Source organism: Lemur catta, chromosome 25 (genome assembly GCF_020740605.2).
Source record: "Lemur catta isolate mLemCat1 chromosome 25, mLemCat1.pri, whole genome shotgun sequence".
Taxonomy (NCBI): domain Eukaryota; kingdom Metazoa; phylum Chordata; class Mammalia; order Primates; family Lemuridae; genus Lemur; species Lemur catta.
Window position 1 is genome coordinate 5,643,005 of NC_059152.1, and position 19,811 is coordinate 5,662,815.

General features: G+C 37.0%; 1 protein-coding gene across 1 annotated transcript in view; it reads right to left on the reverse strand.

The window, feature by feature from the left end:
- WDR64 (WD repeat domain 64) overlaps positions 1-19,811 on the reverse strand; it is a 79,931-nt gene that overhangs the window by 41,595 nt on the left and 18,525 nt on the right. Inside the window, exons 6-10 of the mRNA XM_045536957.1 lie at positions 19,318-19,428; positions 17,231-17,445; positions 15,332-15,466; positions 8,402-8,481; positions 894-1,033 (exon numbers count right to left, since the gene is read on the reverse strand). Coding sequence (XP_045392913.1) covers positions 894-1,033; positions 8,402-8,481; positions 15,332-15,466; positions 17,231-17,445; positions 19,318-19,428 — 681 coding nt within the window. The remainder of the gene's footprint in view (positions 1-893; positions 1,034-8,401; positions 8,482-15,331; positions 15,467-17,230; positions 17,446-19,317; positions 19,429-19,811) is intronic.

The window sequence follows — 19,811 nt, forward strand, 5'->3', positions numbered from 1 at the left end:
TATTTATTTCAGTTTTATAATGTTTTAATATCTAACATGGAAAGTTCCATCTCATAATTGTATCTTCCAAAGTTTCTAGGATATTCTTGTATAGAATATTTTTACATTAACTTCAAACTTGGTAAACTGATACTTAAATAATCCTGAATAGCAATAAATATATACATTAATCTGAATATCTTTTACAGCATAATATTCCCATATAGGAACATAGTATATCTGTCTATTCATGTTCTTAAATAAAAATATCCCAATGTTAATAGTGAATACTGCTTATTAAGGTCATTCCTAGGTATTTCATATTTTTGGCTGTTGTGAATGCTACTTCTTTGACCATTTTTTTCCTCGCTATTGTTTTTATATAGAAATTTACTTTTTATTAATTGCTACTGTAACCAACCACCTTATCAAACTTATCTATTCTAAAAATTTTAAAGTGATTTAATAAATCAAGCAGTCACATTATTTGCAAATATAATTCAGTTTCCTCATTTATAATATTTATAACTCATTTTTTTTGTTTTATTACATTGGTAAGATTTTTCAAACAATGTTCAATAATAGCAACAATAACAGAAATCCTTATTTTTCTGTCTTTAATGATGCTATTTTTGTCTATAGTAAGGCCTCTCATGTTTTACTGTAGAGGATAATATTAGCTCTCTTCCCAATATTGTATTTATTTTACACTTGTCTTTAAACATGTTCTTTCTTATGCTGTAATCAGTAGAAACAGAGAACAGTGGCTTACCATCTCCTTTTCCATATGGCCAATATTTTTCTTGGCGACCGTCAGCTATTTCAGTAAAAAATTGTATATACCCTATGCCTTCCAAAAGTTAATTTTAAAGAAAAAATAGTGTGTTTTGTTTTTGTTTGTTTCTTTTTGTTACCTTTGCGGAGGAAAGGCTGATGACATGTTGATCTTTTTCATTGGTTACTATCTCGGTGATACTGAACATGTGCCCCACAAGTTTCCCCACTGGCTTGGTGCTGATATTGGGGTGCCACAGTCGGAGGACTTTATCATCTCCTGAAAAGGAGGACAGGGAAAGATTATTTATTTTCTCAGGTAGTCAAAGTTTCAAATGTATCTCTCACCCAATCATACTCTTATCTTCCTTCTAATATCAAATCACAGTCTGTTTCTTCCAGGATACATCCTGCGATTGACTTGTTTTAGATCTGCTCTGTCAAGGCTGTTTTGTAATAATTGTATTTACACATACACATGGATGTGATCATTATTTAAAATATTTGCTATTTTAGTAGGTCTAAAATGATACTTTATTTTTGTTTTAATTAAATTTCATGATAAGTAATGCTGTTGAGTATTTTCTCCGATATGTATCTGCTTCTGTAAATTGTTGGACTCTATCTTTTAGACATGATCTATAGGAATTCTGATAATACGAAAAATAAAAATTGCATCAGAAATTTATTATCATATGGTGTGTATATGAGCATGCACACACACACACACACACACACACACACACACACACACACACATACACCCGCATCCAGTTTTATGACAAAGACTGGCTAGGTATTCACTAAACCCATATTCTTTCTTCCTGAGTGCACAGCTAGATTACATTTCCCAGGCTTCCTTGCAGTGAGGTGTGGTCAGATCACTGACCTTCAGCCAGTGAATTGTGAGAGCTGATTTTAGATTGTACATCACTGAAAATAAATACATTTTCATTGTGTCCAAACCATTTACATTTTGGGGTTTATTTGCTACAGCAGCCAGCATTACCTGAACTAATGTACAATTATAATCTAATTGTATTTTTAAAAAGAGTAATCTAAACTGCGCATGATAGTCTACAAAGTACAGAATACGTTTAAAATATTGGATTTTTCTATTTCATGAATAACTCAGTAAATATCATCCTGGAAGTTGGGTCATAAGAATATCAAGAAATTTAAAGTTGGAACCTTACATGTTGTATGATCCAATATACTTATATCACAAAATAAAGAAACTAACTACCAAAGATTAAATAATTTTACTTAAATGATTTAATTTAATTCAGCAGGAAGGCAGCTGTCTACAAGTCAGGAAGAGAGCTCTCACCAGACACTGATCATGCTAGCACCTTGAGCTTGGACTTGTAGCTTCCAGAAATGTAAGAAAACAGTTTTCTGTTGTTTAAGCCACCCAGTCTATGGTATTTCATTATGGCAGCCTCGAGCTGACTAAGACATCAGCTAAGATATTTTAGGGACTATGATGGATGAGCAAGTGGAATATTTTCTTAAAATTTAAATTTCCATGCTACCTTTATTAACAAGTACAAACATTTCTTTAGAAATTACTATACACTTGTATTTTGCTGGATGTTTGCTTTGTATCCTTATACAAAGAAATTCTAGATGTCATTCCTGCCCGAAGTCTACTTTTTCATAAGACCCTTTTAGACTTTGTTCCAACATTGTTTTCGCCTGTGCCTTTCCTAATCACCTTCCTCAGCCTCAGATGGAGTTAAGAGTCCTTCTTCTGTGTTCTTAGGGTATTTTCTTCGGATTTCTTTTATAGCACTAATCCTATTCAATTACAGTTGTCTGTTTACATATCTGTATGTCTCTATACGGATCCATTATCTAGTGAGCCTCTATATTTCTCATTCATAGCAGTGTTTGACAAGTAGTAAGTGCTTAATACATGTTTTCTAAGTAAATGGGCTGCCCAGCAGAGTCACTCATAAAGTGGTTGAGCATACACATTTTAAACAAATCTACTTTGATTTGAATCCTGGCTCTGTTACTTAACTATTAAATAGCTCCATGACATTGACTAAGTTGCTTCACCTCTCTGCATCTGAGTTTTCTTATTTAAGAAATGGGAATAAATGGAATTGAAGTCATAGTTTTATTGTGAGTACTAAATGGAATCATACATGTATAGCTGAACAGTTCCTGAACCATGAACTGACAATAAATACTACTACCATGATTATTCTAAGTCTGACATTTATAATTCAGTTAGGGAATGTTTGGGGGAGAAGACCTGACACATAGATACATGAAACACGGTCCCTTCTCTTGAGAGTTTATAATCTAGTAGTAGCAATAGGCAAGCAGATATAGAGGGAAAACAAATATTCATAGAGAATATTTCAAATCTGAAGATAGGACTTTATACTATAAATAATATATTATGGCTCACAAGGGGTTCATTCTGTTTCTTTGTTATTTTCTATTTATTTCTCTTTCTTTCTTTTTTTGCAAAGCCAGGATTTAGATAAAGCCACACATCAAAGATAGGATTTTCTTTCCTTTCGCAAGCTCTTATCTCAGTTGGTGAGTCACTTGATCTAAGTGCATCACTCTTGATGAGATGAGCTGGCTCAGTTCACAGAGAAAAGCAAGACAGAGAGAGGGAGAGAAAGAAAGAGAATGAAAGAATCTCTAGTGAACCAGACTGCCGTGGTCCAGGAAGAATCACAGGGCTGGGTGGGAGCAAAGAGAAGTGACTCAGTCTCAACTCTGCCAGCTAACTAGTCGTGTGACTCATGGCAAATTGTTTTCTTTTCTGTGACCTCTATTTCCTTGTGTAAAACTATGACCTTCAAGATTCCTTCCAGCTCTAGAGTTTTATAATTGCATGCTCTGGAGGGAGAGATTACTACCGTGACAGGAGAGGACAGTCTGGAATTTTTATAGGTAATGAGAAACTCCCCAGGAGTTTCAGTTGCATAATTCAAACTGAATAATTCCAATAATGCAGCATCTTGCCTGCATTTGTTTTTCACTGTCAATGACCAAGAAGTTATCACGTTACTCAGATATGTTCAGAGCCTATGCCTCATGCCCACAGATAGTCCCACATAATGTTGGTGGAGCATCCCCTGAAATGGGCATTATCATTCCTGGAGGATGAGGACAGGCTCTCCTCAGAAGAAAATCTACTAACTTGTGTATCACACTAAGAAAGATGCAGTAGAGGACTGCCACCTGGGAATTCTCCAGCACGCACTGTGAAGGAAACCCAGTCTTCTACACCTATTGCTGCTACCAGAAGTTTTCCAGCTCTGCTTGTTTTTGTTGATAGGAATGGAATCCTTATATAGTTTATGTGTTTTCTGGAGCCTGAATGAGCAGAAAGGGACATGATACTAAGCTCTCAATGCCTATAGTATTTCATCTGTATTATTGTTACTACTATCATCATCATCCTCATCATCTGTTGACTCATGCTCTATTTTGTAGTATAGTTCTTCATAGGCTTGTCTTATTTATACTATTAGATTTTGGATTCTTGAAGGTTAGGAATACTACCTGATCTTTATAAGGTTTATAAAGTTTATAGTGCCTAGTCCATAATTTTGTTGAATAAAACATGAATAAATACATGCAAAGTTCCCAAGATATCTTGGATGGGAGATAATTGTATTTATATGCTGGAACTTCCACATTAGGGGCTAAATTCTTAAAATGGTTAGTAGGGACACTATTGAGTAGAAAAATTCTTGATGGTCACCAAAATAATGCTCAGGAAATTTGTAGGGTTTTTTTTTTTTGTAAATACCCTGTCCTGATTTGGCTTTTTTTTTTTTTTCCTGCAAGAGCTTGTGTTTTTTCAAGCTCATCAAATGTCCCTGCACATTTAACACACTCAACTCTGCCTAGTGAAGCTGCTTTTATTGTGTATTTTGAGCCGTCAGCTGGTACATACTGTACATTTAGCAATGTGCTCGGCTGAGTCACTAATCAACAAGAGTATTCTCCTGAGAAAAATGTGTTTTCAATTATTGAGGATTTGCATTTTCTAATAGAGGCTCCGTAACTGTGACAATTCAATAAATTATTCATGGTGAAAAGTATTAATTGCTTGTCGGTCATACTGCTAAATGTTTTCTTCCGTAAGAGAGCTAGAAAACCTATAATTAATACGTTTTCAAAGCTGTAGATGAGAGTCTTATAATGAACACTGAGGTTCATGAGAGTCAAACGCATCATCCAGAAACGCTGAACTAGTTTACTCCTAGAACTTTTACCTAACACATTTTTCCCCAGAAGTGATTAAAATACTAAGAGTACAACATATATGAAAACTGGCCATTTCTTAATGTTTCGCATTCTTTTGTGTGAAAACAAAGGGCTGTCCACAGGAGTTGGCTAAGAATAATGTGACAATCAGATTTTAGAAACCAAATCTCATATTAGCCATGTATTTAAGCACTGCTTTTTAAAAGATTTTTTCATGTGTGGGGTTTGCGTTGAAGAAGGAGAGAAGGCTAATATTTTTACCTAACTGAAGACATGCGGTGGTGGGGGCAGCATTGGTTGCAAGTTTGAGTCTCAGGTGTTTTTGCTGAGACTCTCTCACCACCACCAGGCTCTCTCTCCTGCATCTCCTCGAGTCTCCTTCTGACCCATGGTCCAGCCCGGAAACATGCTCATTTCCATCAGAAGTGGTAAGTCAAGGCAGTCATCAACTCAGGAAGGGGCAATAGGATCAAGCAATTGGGACACAAGTATCCTCCATCTTTTTCTGAAAACACCTAATTCTAGCATTTGCTCCTTTGCGTGTTCTAGACCTCAGTGTGGAGCTCTTTAAAGGATAACTATAATTACTACAGGTGAGAGACTCAATTTGTTCTTAGAATCCTCACTACCAAGTATCAGGAAACTTGCTCCCCGTCTAAGCCATGACTCCCACACACTTCTTTACAGACTTCTTACCCATATGCCCTCCTTTCTTTTCTTGATGTCCTCAGTTAAATTTTAGAAATTTGTGACAAATTAATGTTTTCTTGCTCTGAGTGCACAAAGCTGTAACTACAAATGGAGTAGCATCGAATTGGCAAACTAGGTTCCAAATTTTCCAAAGGACATTTTTTGTTCATCTCCCTAAGAACATGTGGTTCTTTAAAGAATGAAATCACAGTATCTTAGTCTCAGAGGGATCTTGGAATGCATGTAGTCCAGCTTCCGCATTTTACCAGATAAGGAAAATGAGCAACAGGGAGAGATTAAATGATTGATGAAGAACATACAGTTAATTAGTGGCTAGGCTATGACTATACACAGCTCTTCTAACTTCTAGTGCTTCTTATTTTCATTTGTTGTGCTTTTCAATAGACTTCTATATTATTTTTGTAATAACATTTAAACCATAAGCTATTATAATTTCAAGTAACTGTTGTAGAAGGTCCAAACCTGAGCACAGATTTAAATGTGAATTTGAATGTGCAGTGTACTTGGAAAAAAATTAACTTTATGCCCTCAGGGGAGATTACCTAGCCATGAAGTAGAAGCTTGGCTGTCTTTATTCTTACCAATATAGGAACTTAAGTGGGGAGGCAGGATACTGTAGGTAGGAAACCAGACATCGCCTGCTGTGTGTATTTATGGGTAAGGAACTTGAAGAAATCTTACATACAAGGAGCCAATAGCACTTACTCATTAAACATCTTGGCTCCTTTAATGGGTATTTTTGCTCCAAGCTCTTTTGCCAATGGTACGTTTACTGAGTTTTTTGATGACAGAGATTTCTTCGCTTTTAAAATCTTTTTTGTTCTTTCCCTTTTAAAAGTTCAGGTTTCCAATATAAGCCACCTTCTTGATGTTTGTTTGTTTGTGTTTCTGTTTTGCCCATTTATATATTGCACGTCCACGTGCCTGCTGTCTGCTGTACAGCAATCCCGGTCTCCTTGGGAAGCTTCTGGGAGCTCCTCTTCTCCCCCATACAGGCAGCCTGGGAGCCCTAACATCCCTTGTCTCCAACCAGAGCTTTTCCCGTCACGACAAGGAATACCCTCTTGGATGCCTAATAAACACTTGACATTTAATTTCAGAATGGAGCCTTCGTTGGCTGTCCTTCCCCATGTAAGCTCCTCCTTCCTGATTTCTGTCTATCAACACAATTACTGTTCTTCCATTTCTCTCACCTTAAAAACTCAGAGCTGGTTAATCTCTCTTACTAATCCCCTATGTCATGCTGTCTCCAGGTCTCATGAATAATTCATTTCCCACGTCTTGAGACTGGCTCGCTCTTTTCTTTTTCCGTAGCACCTATGATAATTCAGACCCTCTCCATCTCACTCATGTCTTCTGTGACAGCGTTTTAACTGGAATCTCAGGTTCCATTGTATTCCAACAAAACCTCCACATGTTGGAAAAAAGGTGCCATACCAAGCATACGTTACCTCAGTTAATCTTGACCACCACCATATGAGGTAGGTGTCCTTTTCTTATCATTAGCCTACATGTACTGAGCATTTACTATGTGCAAGGCATTGTGCTAAGTACTTTACTTAAATTAGTTTAATTCTTATAATAACCTTATAGGTCGGTACTATTATCAGCTCCACTTGGAGATGAGATTGACGCTTAGAGGGGCAAACAGCCTGCCCACCACACAGCTTGCAAGTGAGACAGCCAGGGTTGGACCTAAACGGCCTGACTCCAGAGGCCAGGCTCAGAGCCATGACGCTATATTATAATCCCAGTATTATAAATGAGGAGTCTGAGTCTCCAAGGAAATTTCAGTCCTCCACCTTTCCCCAGAGACTTCTTATTTTGTCATCTTTCCCCTTAGAAGATAACCTTGTTTCCTAGCTTCTACCTTACTTATCCCTTAAATGTGAATATTTTTCAAGGTCTTATCCCTGGCCCTCGCCTCTGTTAACTTTAAACCATTGGCTCTTGGCCTTGTTAGTCATGGTCTCCTTTTGAGGATTTGATAAAATTTTGGACTTTCTCTCCAGAAAAAGGCACATAGACACACAGTGTCATTCTGCTTCAGGCGGCTCAAGGACTCCTTTAAAGCCTAGGAACTCATGCTCTCATGCACAAAAATAAGTTCCAGATGGATTAAAGCTCAAAGATAAAATATAAAACAAAATAAAAATGAATTATAGTGAAATACAGGGGTTTTTTGTTTGTTTTTTGTTTTTGAGACAGAGTCTTGCTCTGTTGCCCTGGCTGGAGGGCAATTACACTATCATAGCTCACTGTAGCCTCAAACTCCTTGGCTCAAGCATTCCTCCTGCCTCAGCCCCATAAGTGGCTGGGACAACAGGCATGTGCCACCATGCCCAGCTAACATTTCTATTTTTTGTAGAGACGGGAGTCTCACTTTTGCTCAGGCTGGTCTCGAACTCCTGGCCTCAAGCCATCCTCCCACCTCAGGCCCAAAGCGTTAGGATTACAGCCCTGAGCTGCCACACCCAGCCCAAAATACAGGAAAATTTGTTTTACACATTCTTGGGCCAAGGAAGGCTTTTCTAAGTGTACCATCAAATCCAGGAGCCGGAAAGAGACAGACAGATTTGACTTTATACAAATTTTTACATTTCCTAATAGGTTTTTTCCAGCTGTAAAATTTAGGGAGAGCACTGTTTGCAAAGCTGAGAAATCTCTGTGTTATCATGAACTGTCCTCTTACCTCCAGTGACAATCACATTTGCTTTAAGACAGTAGCAGAACGTGTTTGCACCTCTTGGCATGGAAAACTCTCTGACGGGCCTGGGAAACATAAATTAGAGGCAAAACATATATATTTTTCTGTATAAAGAAAATTTCAACTTATAAATATTAATAGATGATGTTTAATAAGCTCATTTCTAAATTGGTTGTAAATCCATTTACCCACAGACAAGATCATAAGTATTAGTAATAATAAAGTCCTCACTAACCCACAGAATCTGCTTACTCCATCATGTGGTGATATTTGCAAAGCACTTCGTGTTGTCCCTGTTTGAAAAGAAATCCAGCCCTCCACCCTGGGTTTGTGGTTTTGCTGGTGGTGAGGACAGGCAGAGCTATAGCAAGTCTTAATCCAGAAAGTATATCGGTTTGCTAAGCGGGTCTGTTTGGTAGTACCTAATGCCAGGAACCCTTTTGGAAACTTCTCTCTGTCTTCCCACCCACATCCAACCTGCTGTCAAGTTCTGTTGTTTTTAACCTCTAAAATATACCTGAAATCTGACCACTTTGCCCTGTCCCCACTGCGATATCTTGGTCAACTCTCCATCCTCTCTCCCCAGAACTATCACAATCAACCGCTACTTTCTCAGCTTCCACTGCTGCCCACTCTTCTTCCCCCATTCTCACCCCAAACCCTGTTGTCATGCTGCAGCCAGAGTGATCTCTGTAAAATATGAAGTAGATCACACCGCTTCTCTCCAGTGGCTTCCCCATACTCTAAGCAGAAGAGCCAAGTTCCTTTCTCTGCCCTGGACCACCTGCCCTGAGTGATCCGTGTCACCCTTCCAAGTTCACCCCATGCCCTCCTCTTCCCCATGGCACTACGTAGTAATACGACCCACCCACACTACTCTCATCAGCCTCCTTTCTGGACACGCTGAGCTCTTTCTACACTCCAGAGCTTTTGCATAGGCCAAAGATGTTCTTCCCCAAGACCTCAGCCACACTAACAACTGTCCTCCTTTAGGTGTCGCTTAAATGTGACTTTCTTAGAAAGGCCTTTCTCAGACACCACCTTCCCACTCCCACCAACTAAACTGTTTTTGAGTTATTTTCTCTCTTAGTACCATGTTAATTTTACTTAAAGCATACAGCATCAACCATAGAATTTTAATATGTATGTTTTGAGTGTTAATATCTGTGAGTAGCATTGTGCTGTGCTTAAAAAAGCTCAGAGATGCAGTGGCACGTGTCTGTAGCCCTGGCTACTCGGGAGCCTGAGGCAGGAGGATCGCTAGAGCCCAGGAGTTCAAGTCAAGCCTGGAAAACAAAGTGAGACCTCATCTCTTAAAAAAAAAAAAAACAAAAAAAGAGCTCAGAATCTATCTTAGGGAAATAAGAGAAAGAACTAATATTTATTGAACACTATGTTCCAGGCATTAAACCAGGTACTTTACATGTGTTAACTTAAGTAATTTTTATAAGACTATAAGGTAGGTATATTCATCGCCATTTCAAGATCGGAAAACTGAGGATAAGGAGAGCTAACGGTAATGTGTTCCACAGTCACAGAGCTCGTGAGTGCTAGCACAGAACCAGTTCTGCCTGGCTCCCTCAACTCTACTGAGGAGAACTATATTCTTTCCAACAGAATAATCTGCCTTTGAGTTGAGTAAACTAGTAAAAAGTAATGGCGAGTACTGGGTTGCTTATCTTGTGGAAATTGCCAAGCTAACAAAGCATTAAAGGGTCAGCTATGTCTTGCAACAGATAGCATGCTGTACATGGCGTAATTAATTGCAGATGTTTATTTTCTTGCTAGTACAAAACTCAATTTGTGAAATTACCGTACAAAATCATAACCAGAATGATAATCACTTCTGAAATGGAAAATGTTTTGAGAGATTTTTTTCCTGCCTTTTTGGGAGCTGTATTGGCTCCCATTTTAACAGCTGGCCAATTATGTGTTTGTATAAATGCAGTTGCATCTGGTTCAACTTAAGATCCATTGTAGGTAATTGCAGAAACAGGACTATGTAGAATCTAGGGATGGAGGGGACCCGGCTCTCATTCTATTGAGATGACTCTCCATGAGCAGTGGCGGTTCAGGAAAACATGATTACGTATCACTTGAGAACCTCTTCAGCTTCTAGATTTAGAAGGAAAGCGGCTCAAGTGAGGAAGTAGTTGAAAAGCTCATGCAGAATGTGACGGAACAGATCAATGATCACTGTTTGCTGAGGTTGTCTGGGTATTTTTATCTCACAGTTTCCTGACTCCTTCTCAGCTGAATATGTTACCAACTGAATTCCAGGAGATCGGGGAAATAGTAGGAAGCCCAGAACCAGGCTTAAGGACAAACTCCTGACTATTGCAAAGTAGATGCTTTTCGGAGCAAAAGACTAAAATGCACCAGTTAGTTTGAAAAATAAAATCTAGATAATTTAAGTGTTTACAACTACTAAGTACCAAATCTACAAAACACTATGGAGAGTAGGAATTTAAATCTCCTACAATACTGTTATATAAGTTAAAAATACCTATAAACATATATTTTGAGAAAAACATATAAACAAAAAGATGCATTAAAACCAATAGAATGGTTACCTGTGTGTGTGTGTGTGTGTGTGTGTGTGTGTGTGTGTGTTTGAGTGTGAATAGAGTGGAGGACAAGGATAAAAAGGAATAACATAAGAAAGAGAAAATGTGAGAGTGTGACTAACTCAACTCTGCTCTTTATTCCTCTAACCCAGTAGGTCATCAATTCTTGCAAATTATGCAGTAGTCACTGAGGGGAATGGGAGAGGAAGTAGAACAAAGGCATGTAGAAGGACTGGGACTCCAGGCTATGGACTCTGCTGAGCAGAAGGGTTGGGATTTTGCTGATTGATGCGGTGGGCAGACAGGCATGTACTGCAAAGAAGAATGCTGGTGAGATAGGAGCTCAGATGATTAACCTGGGCTCCAGGTGGGTAGAGAGGGAACAAAGTCAAGGAGCAGACTGACAATATTTAAGATAATGGAGAGATCAAGGTATTAGAGACCTCAGTGAGGTCAATGAGTCGGTGTAAGTGGGAGTTAGAGTATTCAATAGGAGGTCAGAGAGAGGGACATTGAAGTTTCTGAAGAAAAAAGTTCTAGGTGCTGTAAGTTAGGGCCTGTCAATGTTATTCAGACTAATCTTTTGATTTCTGTTTTATAATTTTAGCATTGGCAATAGGCAACTAAATGCACCAGTGTAAAAATACTCTTTAAGAAGGAAAAAAAAAAAAAGCCACTTCATCCACCTAAATGTAGACTTGGCATGTTTATTGTGGCTGCTGTAACTTTTCTTGTTAATGAAATCACTGCCAAATTTATTCTTTCAGTTCTCTATATAAGATTTCCTGTTCTTATCTTTCTGGGCTTGCTAAAAGACTATCATTTGTTACTCTCTTTTCTGAACTTCTACTATACCTATAATCCTAAACCATTCAACTAGCCTCTGACATTTCCCTGTTTTGCATTGTTAATTATCATCCTGTGCAACAGTGTGCTGGTAAATGTGTAATATTCAGCTGGGGCCCAGGAATGAGGAGGTGGTCATTGATTTGTAAGGTTTGCTGCTTTCCAAGGTATAAATATTTCTACCATGGCTGATTTCAAACCACCAATATGAAAACATGGAGTTGGGAAAAATATAAACATGCTACGTCTGCATTTAGGTGGATGAAGTGGTTTATTTCTTCCTTCTTAAAGAGTATTTTTACACTGGTGCATTCAGTTGGCTATTTCCAATGCCAAAATTATAAAATAGAAATCAAGAGATTAGTCTGTGCATTATTATACTGCATGGTATTTCTTGAGATCATAAAAAACCTTAAGAACACAGATAATAGTAAATTGTAAGAAATAAATAGGAACTGAGGAGTTTTGAATGTTTATTGTCTGTGTTTTCAATATAATAGAATTGTGAGCTTATGTAATTTAAATCTTAATGATGACAGTGTTTAACAACAGGCTTACCAAATTCATGAAGTCTTAGCAATCAACTCTCATAAGCTGATACGAGCTTGCTCCAGCATACCTACCACTGATTTTATATCTGTGTCTTACCACTTAAATTTCAAGCATGTAGAGGGAGGGATCATGACTTAAATCTATTTTTATTGTCCACAGTTCTTAACCTATAGTGACTTACTAAATATTTGTTGGATAATTAATACACTTATGGATTAAAGGCTGTATATGACTTATATAGGTTTCTGGTTGCCACACTAGCCGTTATAATTACCCTGGGAAGGGTATTGGAAATATTTGCCTGGTAAAATCACAGCTATAGATTTGTGTATCTTCGAAATGAAAACACTTTTTCTGGATATCGAAGTAGAATATATGTCTTCTATAGGACCACAAGGGCATATTATATCTGCATGTGTTTTCACAATGTTTCTTTACGGTTATGAATATATGAGGAGTTGCCAGTATAATATAAAATAAAATTGGATATAAAGTTGCATCCATTTCTTAATTAAATGTTTCAGAAATGCACTCTTTTAAAATGCCAGAGTATAATCACCAGCAGTTAATTTTGTTACAGAAACTAAATGAAACTCTACAATTAATTATGCCATATAAATGATATTTGTGGAATCCAATCTGGTGTCAAGAAATTAAATTGTTTTTAACATGCTGTGAAAAGTTTTTAATTCATCTCTCAGTGCAATATGTTATGCACCAACATAAACATTTTTATCTTTTTCTAAATGAGTGAAAAATATGTCTCTCATGAAGTCTACAATTTAAAAAAGAAAGTAACGTAGTTAGTCATCTTAGAGATGTGATATTCTGCTCTTCCATGAAATCTCTAATTGTGTTATTTCATTGCTTAAATTAAAAACTTTAGAATTTAGAGAAATTCTAGCTCTTTATGAGCAGAGGCTATCTTTTGTTTTCCATTTTTTCTGTGCATTCCATTAAACAGCTCAAGAGTACATAAAAGGTACCACTAATGTTTTTTTAGACAGACTATTTGCCACTTTTCCTAGTACTTCTTTTAGTTGCACCCTAAATTCAAACGGGTGGGGGAGAGCCAAGTTCTCTAGCTAAAATTCAATCTCATTTCAATTCACCCATTTTTAGATGATACAGCTGAAATTCAGAAAAATTGATTAGGATTTAGAAAATAAGTTTTAAGAATGGAATTAAATCACCAGGCAAGGGTTTTGCAGTTATATGTTTTAAGGCAATAATATTTTAGATAGGTTTATGCTCATTCTTAAAACAAAGTTTGAACAATATGACTGTTGTTGCTTCTTGTTGCAACAAATCATTCTAGCTGGTGGCTCAGTGTATTTTTAATAGACTTTATTTTCTAGGACAGTTTTAGGTTCACAGCAGCATTGAGTAGAAGGTGCAGAGATTTCCCATATACTCCCTGCCCCTACATATGCACAGCCTCTCCTGCTATCCAAATCCTACACTATGGTGGTATCTTTGTTATAATTGACGAACCTACATTGACACATCATTATCACCCAAAGTCCATAGTTTACATTAGGGCTCACACTTGGTGTTGTACATTCTATGGGTTTGGATAAATGTACAATGACATTATCCACCATTATAATACCATACAGAGTAGTTTCAATGTCCTAAAAATCCTCTAGGCCCCACCTGTTTATTCCTCAATCCCCCTAAACCCCTGGAAACCACTGATCTCTTTAGTGAACCCATAGTTTTGCCTTTCCCAGAATGTCATATAGTTGGAATCATACAGTTTGTAGCCTTTTCAGTTTGCCTTCTTTCACTTAGTAATATGCATTTAAGAATTCTTCATGTCTTTTTATGGCTTGATAGCTCATTTCTTTTTAGTGCTGACTAATATTCTATCACCTGGATTACCATAGTTTATCAATTCACCTACTGAAGGACATCTTGGGTGCTTCCAAGTTTTGGCAATAATGAATAAAGCTGCTATAAACATCCATGTACAGGTTTTTGTGTGGACATATGTTTTCAACTCCTTTGGATAAATACCAAGTAGTGTGATTGCTGGATCATGTGCTAAGAGTATGTTTAGTTTTGTAAGAAACTGCCAAACTGTTTTCTAAAGTGGCTATGCCATTTTGCATTCCCACCAGCGATGAATACGAGTTCCCGTTGCTCCACATCCCCACCAGCATTCAGTGGTGTTCGTGTTCTGGATTTTGGCAATTCTAACATGCATATAGTGGTATAGAAAGTCCCCTGGTGCCTATTTGGAATACCTGCTCCTACCACCAGTTCTAGGCAACCACTGATGTACTTTCTGTCTCTATAAATTTGCCTTGTTTGGACATTTCACAGAAATGGAATCATCTAATATGCAGTCTTTTTATGTCTGGCTTCTGTCAGTTAGCATAATGTGTTTTTGACATTTATCCCTGTTGTGGTATATACCTCAAAGAACTTTTAATACCAAAAATTGAAATGCAATAGCTGTTTTCTATTTATTAATATTTAATCACATTGAAAATAATACTGAACACTATTCAAATTCACCTTTCTCTATGAATGCCATCTTGTATATTACACATCAAACATGATGACTGTTCTGCGGATCATACTCACAGGTAACTGGCTAGCCAACTGGTCTGTAAGAATGATTTTAAAAGTGCAAAGTTTTACCAACAGAATTATATTTTGAAAATATAGTTACGGATACACCTGCATGGATTTATTTCAGTAGATTACAGCAACAAACAACAAATGAGCAAAATTGTTAGGAGGCTACGTCATGTTCAGATTTGCATGAGTGAATTCAATTTCCTCCTGAAAAAAAATCTAATTAACCTTGTCAAACAAATGGAACAGTTAACATCTGATTTTTCTTAAAACAAGTTTGAAAGTTCCAAAGCTGCCATGGGCTTATCATTGTAAAAAGTCTGAGAGTCACAGAATGTTCATGTATATAAATTGCTGTACTTACAAATTATCCTCGAGTCTCTTCAAGGATTCCAAAACCAATGAATGAACACTGTCTAAGGAGCAGGATCCAAAGCAATTTAGGACTGGAATATATCTAACTTTCATAACCCAGTCATTATGTAGCTTCCTTTTAACACTGGGAATTGAAAAAAGTGGGGAAGGGATTTATGTTAGACACATAAACTTATGATGCTGAGTTTCTATTCAGCATTTTACCTTGACTTTAACTGACTTGTAACTGTGGATTGTGCTAAACCTGCATGTATAATACAGTCCTATGCATTATACCACTTTTAACTGTTTAACTAAATGTTCATAATCAAGCACATTTAAAATGAAAAAAATAACTTTAGAAGACTATCATCAAATTTTAAGCTATAAATCCAGAATTAAAAGGATAATCTCAGAGAATCCCAGTCCAATATTGGCACTATTATCCTTATTTTACTAAAAAAATTCTGATCATCCATGTGGAGCATTATGTTTCGTATTATTTTATATCTTACATGAGTCAATTCATTTGAAAAATATTGATTTATATTTTCCATTAATGCTTTCAAAACTGAACAATGGGAAATTTATAACCCCAGGTCACTGGTGAGGTTGAGGCTGGGATGTCCCCATATTCCTTCTCAGAGGGTTGCCCATCAGTTCACAGAGCATTGGAGTGAGAGGCTTAAGGTTAGAGGCCAAACCTCTGCCTCAAAATTGTTTTATATATCAATACATTATATAAATTTCACTTATATCACAATCATTTACATTACATTATGTTTATATTATATATTTATATATCTGAATTATGTATGTAAATGACTAGTTATTTAAATTAGTCATTTCCCTATTACTGGACACTAGATCATTTACCATTAGAAATAATGCTGTGATAACCATACTTATATTTTTGAAGATGGGGATCCCAGGTCCCAATGTATAAATGTTTATGAAGACATTCGATTAATCTTCTCAACTTGCTTTTCAGAAAGGTTGATGCAATCCGCACTTCCACCACCAACAGCACCTCAGAATACCCATCTCACAGAATCTTATTTTTAATCTTTTCCAATTTTGTAAATCGAAAATTATTTCATATTTTAAGTTGTACTTCTCTGGTTTTAAGGAAGATGTATATAATACAAAATTTGTGTTTTTCTGATAATAAAAGTAATATATACCTTACTTTAAAAACTTCAAAGATATTACAATTATAAGGGAGATAATAATCATGCATTGGAGATAACTGTTAGCACTTTTGTCTGACGATCATTTTGAAATGTATGTTGACCATTTGTACTGAGAGTGCATGTGTGTGAATCATGTGTTCCACCTTTGTTCATTTTTCTCTTGGGGGATTGTTATTTTTTAATTGAATTCTAACACCTATTAAAGACTATCAACCCACTGTCTGTCATAGTGATTACAAATATTTATTCTAATTTGCTATTTACTTTTTAAATGTTGTCTTTTGATGTCCAGAAGGTTTTATTTTGCACATACTCAAATCTATCAGACTTTTTCTTTGAATCTTGTACCCATTGCTTTTATGTTTAGAATCTTTTCCCTACCCAAGTGCCAGTAAATAGTCACATATATTTTTATACTTTTTTTTACAGTTTAAGTTTTTCATCTAACTCTTTAAGTACCTTTAAGTTTTAGTTGTCAATAGCACTTAAAATAGGAATTTCAGTTATTAATTTTCCTATCTTCCCTATTATACTGGAAGTTCCTTGAGGCAAGAAGCATTTCTTCTTCAGCTTTGTATCTCAAATGTCTACCATGGAAGTCTTGCACCTTGTTTTCCACGTGTGTGTGTGTGTGTGTGTATGCACACATGCATATATATGCTTGAACAATGACTATAATTATTAAAACAATTGTACTACCCATATAATACTCTTACCTTTTAAAGGTCTTTGAGTCTAAGACCTGAGTTTGTGATTTCCTTTTGGATTTTGCCTGCTTTAGTCCAAAATCATCACTGTTTACTGTGAATCTGTTCACAAAACCACCGTCATCCCCCAGGATGATGTCGTCGCGGCAGAGGTGGTCGGGCAGGGACACCACACACACACACAGCAGGCTGTGATCCATAGGCTTTATGACGAAGTAGTTTTCCTAGAAACGGAAGAATGCTTTCAATGAATTATTACCTTGATCTATTTAATAAATGTTGCTCCTATGATTTGATAAAAGTTTTACTTTCTGATGTTTCTCATTTTAGACACCCCGACAGTGATTAAAAAAACTTGAAAAGAACAGTTAACTAAGTAAAAGTTAATGAACACTCACTGTGAGCCCAGCATTATGCTTTTGGTTGTTTTGTGGGGAAAAGGGGTAGAGTATCTATCTTTGGCTCAATAAGGAATGAGATTTTCTGATCTATTACTGTAAATGGCCTTCTCTTATATTTGTAAGATAATATTAAAGTAAGCATAAAAAGGTTCAGGTGTTACCAGATCATTGCCATAAAACTGGGTGGCAAACAGGAAAATGAAATATCAAAGTCTCAATTATGTTACAGGGAGTCATCAGGAGAAAAAAACATCCTAACATCCAACTTTATCCAGAAATATTTAGCAAGCATTTGTGAAGCCACCTTTGTACTATTGAGTGGGTTCATTAAGCTATATAGCTATTGTTCTTCTGGAATTCAGTCTCTACAAATTTATTCAATCCATCAACAAATATTTATTGAGCACATACTATGTGCCAAGAACTGTTCCAGGCATGACTATACAATGAATGATGATTAAGACAAAGTTTCTGACTTTGTTGAGCTAACACTCTAGTGGAGGGAAGACAGATGAGTGAAAATAGATCGTTTCAGATAACAGAAGTTCACTTAAGGAAATAAATTAGAGTGCTATGATACAGAGTGATTCAAGAGCCCACTTTAGGTCCTGTGGTCAGGGAAAGTGACCTTTGATCTAGAGACCTTAAATGATTGAGAGGTAGATTAAGAGGAGGTTGAGAGGAAGGAGCCTAGAAGGAGAGAGTAATGTCCAAAGATAGAGAGGGAAGAGGCTACGGACATTGGAGTTTAGGGTTTTGGAAATTAATATCACCTGGTCTATAACCGTACGATACAGCAACACACCACATAATAAAGTACACTAAGCAACAAGCTGCCTTCTTCACAATTATTCTGGCGTCACTAGTTGTTTACAACATTGTGGACAAATAGCACAAGAAGTTTAGTTTTTCACAAGGCGAGGAACAAGCAAGGCATGGAGGAAGGTTCAATTATTTCTTAATCCTCATGTCCTTCAAAGTCAGCCTGCTTCCTGAAGACTTTTCTTTATAACTCCTATGTTCAGTGATCTCACCTCTCCCTGAACCCCTATGCACTTGTTCCTTTTTACTGTATAATTTTCTGGACCATTATATTATATATTATGTTTATTCATGAGGTGCTTCAAGACTGAGCTTTGTTTGAGTGCAGAGAACATGTTCATTACTTTTAAATGGCTGCAAATGCTCAATAAATACTATAGATTGGTTAAGTAGTAACATCTCAGCCACTTGAGGACTGCCTCATTAGATTTTTTGCCAGAATTAGGCATTTGACTTTAGTAATTTTCTTACCTAATGAAGCTGGACTTGAGAGAAAGGATTTGAACTTATTAACATGAGTATAACCAGAAATATAATACTTGGATTCAGAGAAGGGGATTAAAGAAGAAAGGAATTAGCCTCTCTCTCGCTCTTGAAAACAAAACAAAACAAAAAGCCCCAAATTAAATATACACTAAATGAAAAAAAAAAAGGAAAAAAAAGAAAAATAAATAAATATACACTAAATGGAAAGAACATTTTCTTTTAATTATGGAATATTAATGCTGAATTTGATCTAAGGGACTATTTACTTAAACCCTCTCCTTTCACATATGAAGAAACTGGCATTCAGTAGAGAAGGTGGATCGCTCATATACTACCAGTCCTAAAAAGACAATCTTATTTCTTTGAGTATTTCTCTGGGCACGGTACCTGGCTGCTCCCTTGAGCTTTATAATCCCAGACGATAATGGTCCTCTCTGTAGTGGCAACGATTCGTTTCAGCTGTGACAGGTAGTCACATCCTGTAATCCAAGAGGTGTCCTAGTAGAAAAGCACAGCGTTGGAGGACCTAGTGCGTTTCCTTCTGTGGCACGGTGACAGTTACTAACGAGTAGGTTAATTACATGAAAAGCCCCGTTTCGCTGCCTTATTCATACGGGAGCCTCACAGCACATCCTGTTTGAGGGTGTTGAGCGGGAGGCTCCCATTTTTCCCCTTTCACCCTTACCTGAGTTGCTCAGGACCATCATCTGGAGAGCGATTCAGCTAGAGCTGAAACTGCCCCCTGGAGAAGTGCATGGCAGCTGGCCGGGCATCTCCGTGCACTATTCACTGCTGTGAGACTGCTCGTCGCAGGGGCACAGGGAGACTGGATTTAGGTCACTGACTGAGCAAGCTCTCTGGCCCTGTCCCCGTGCTAAAAG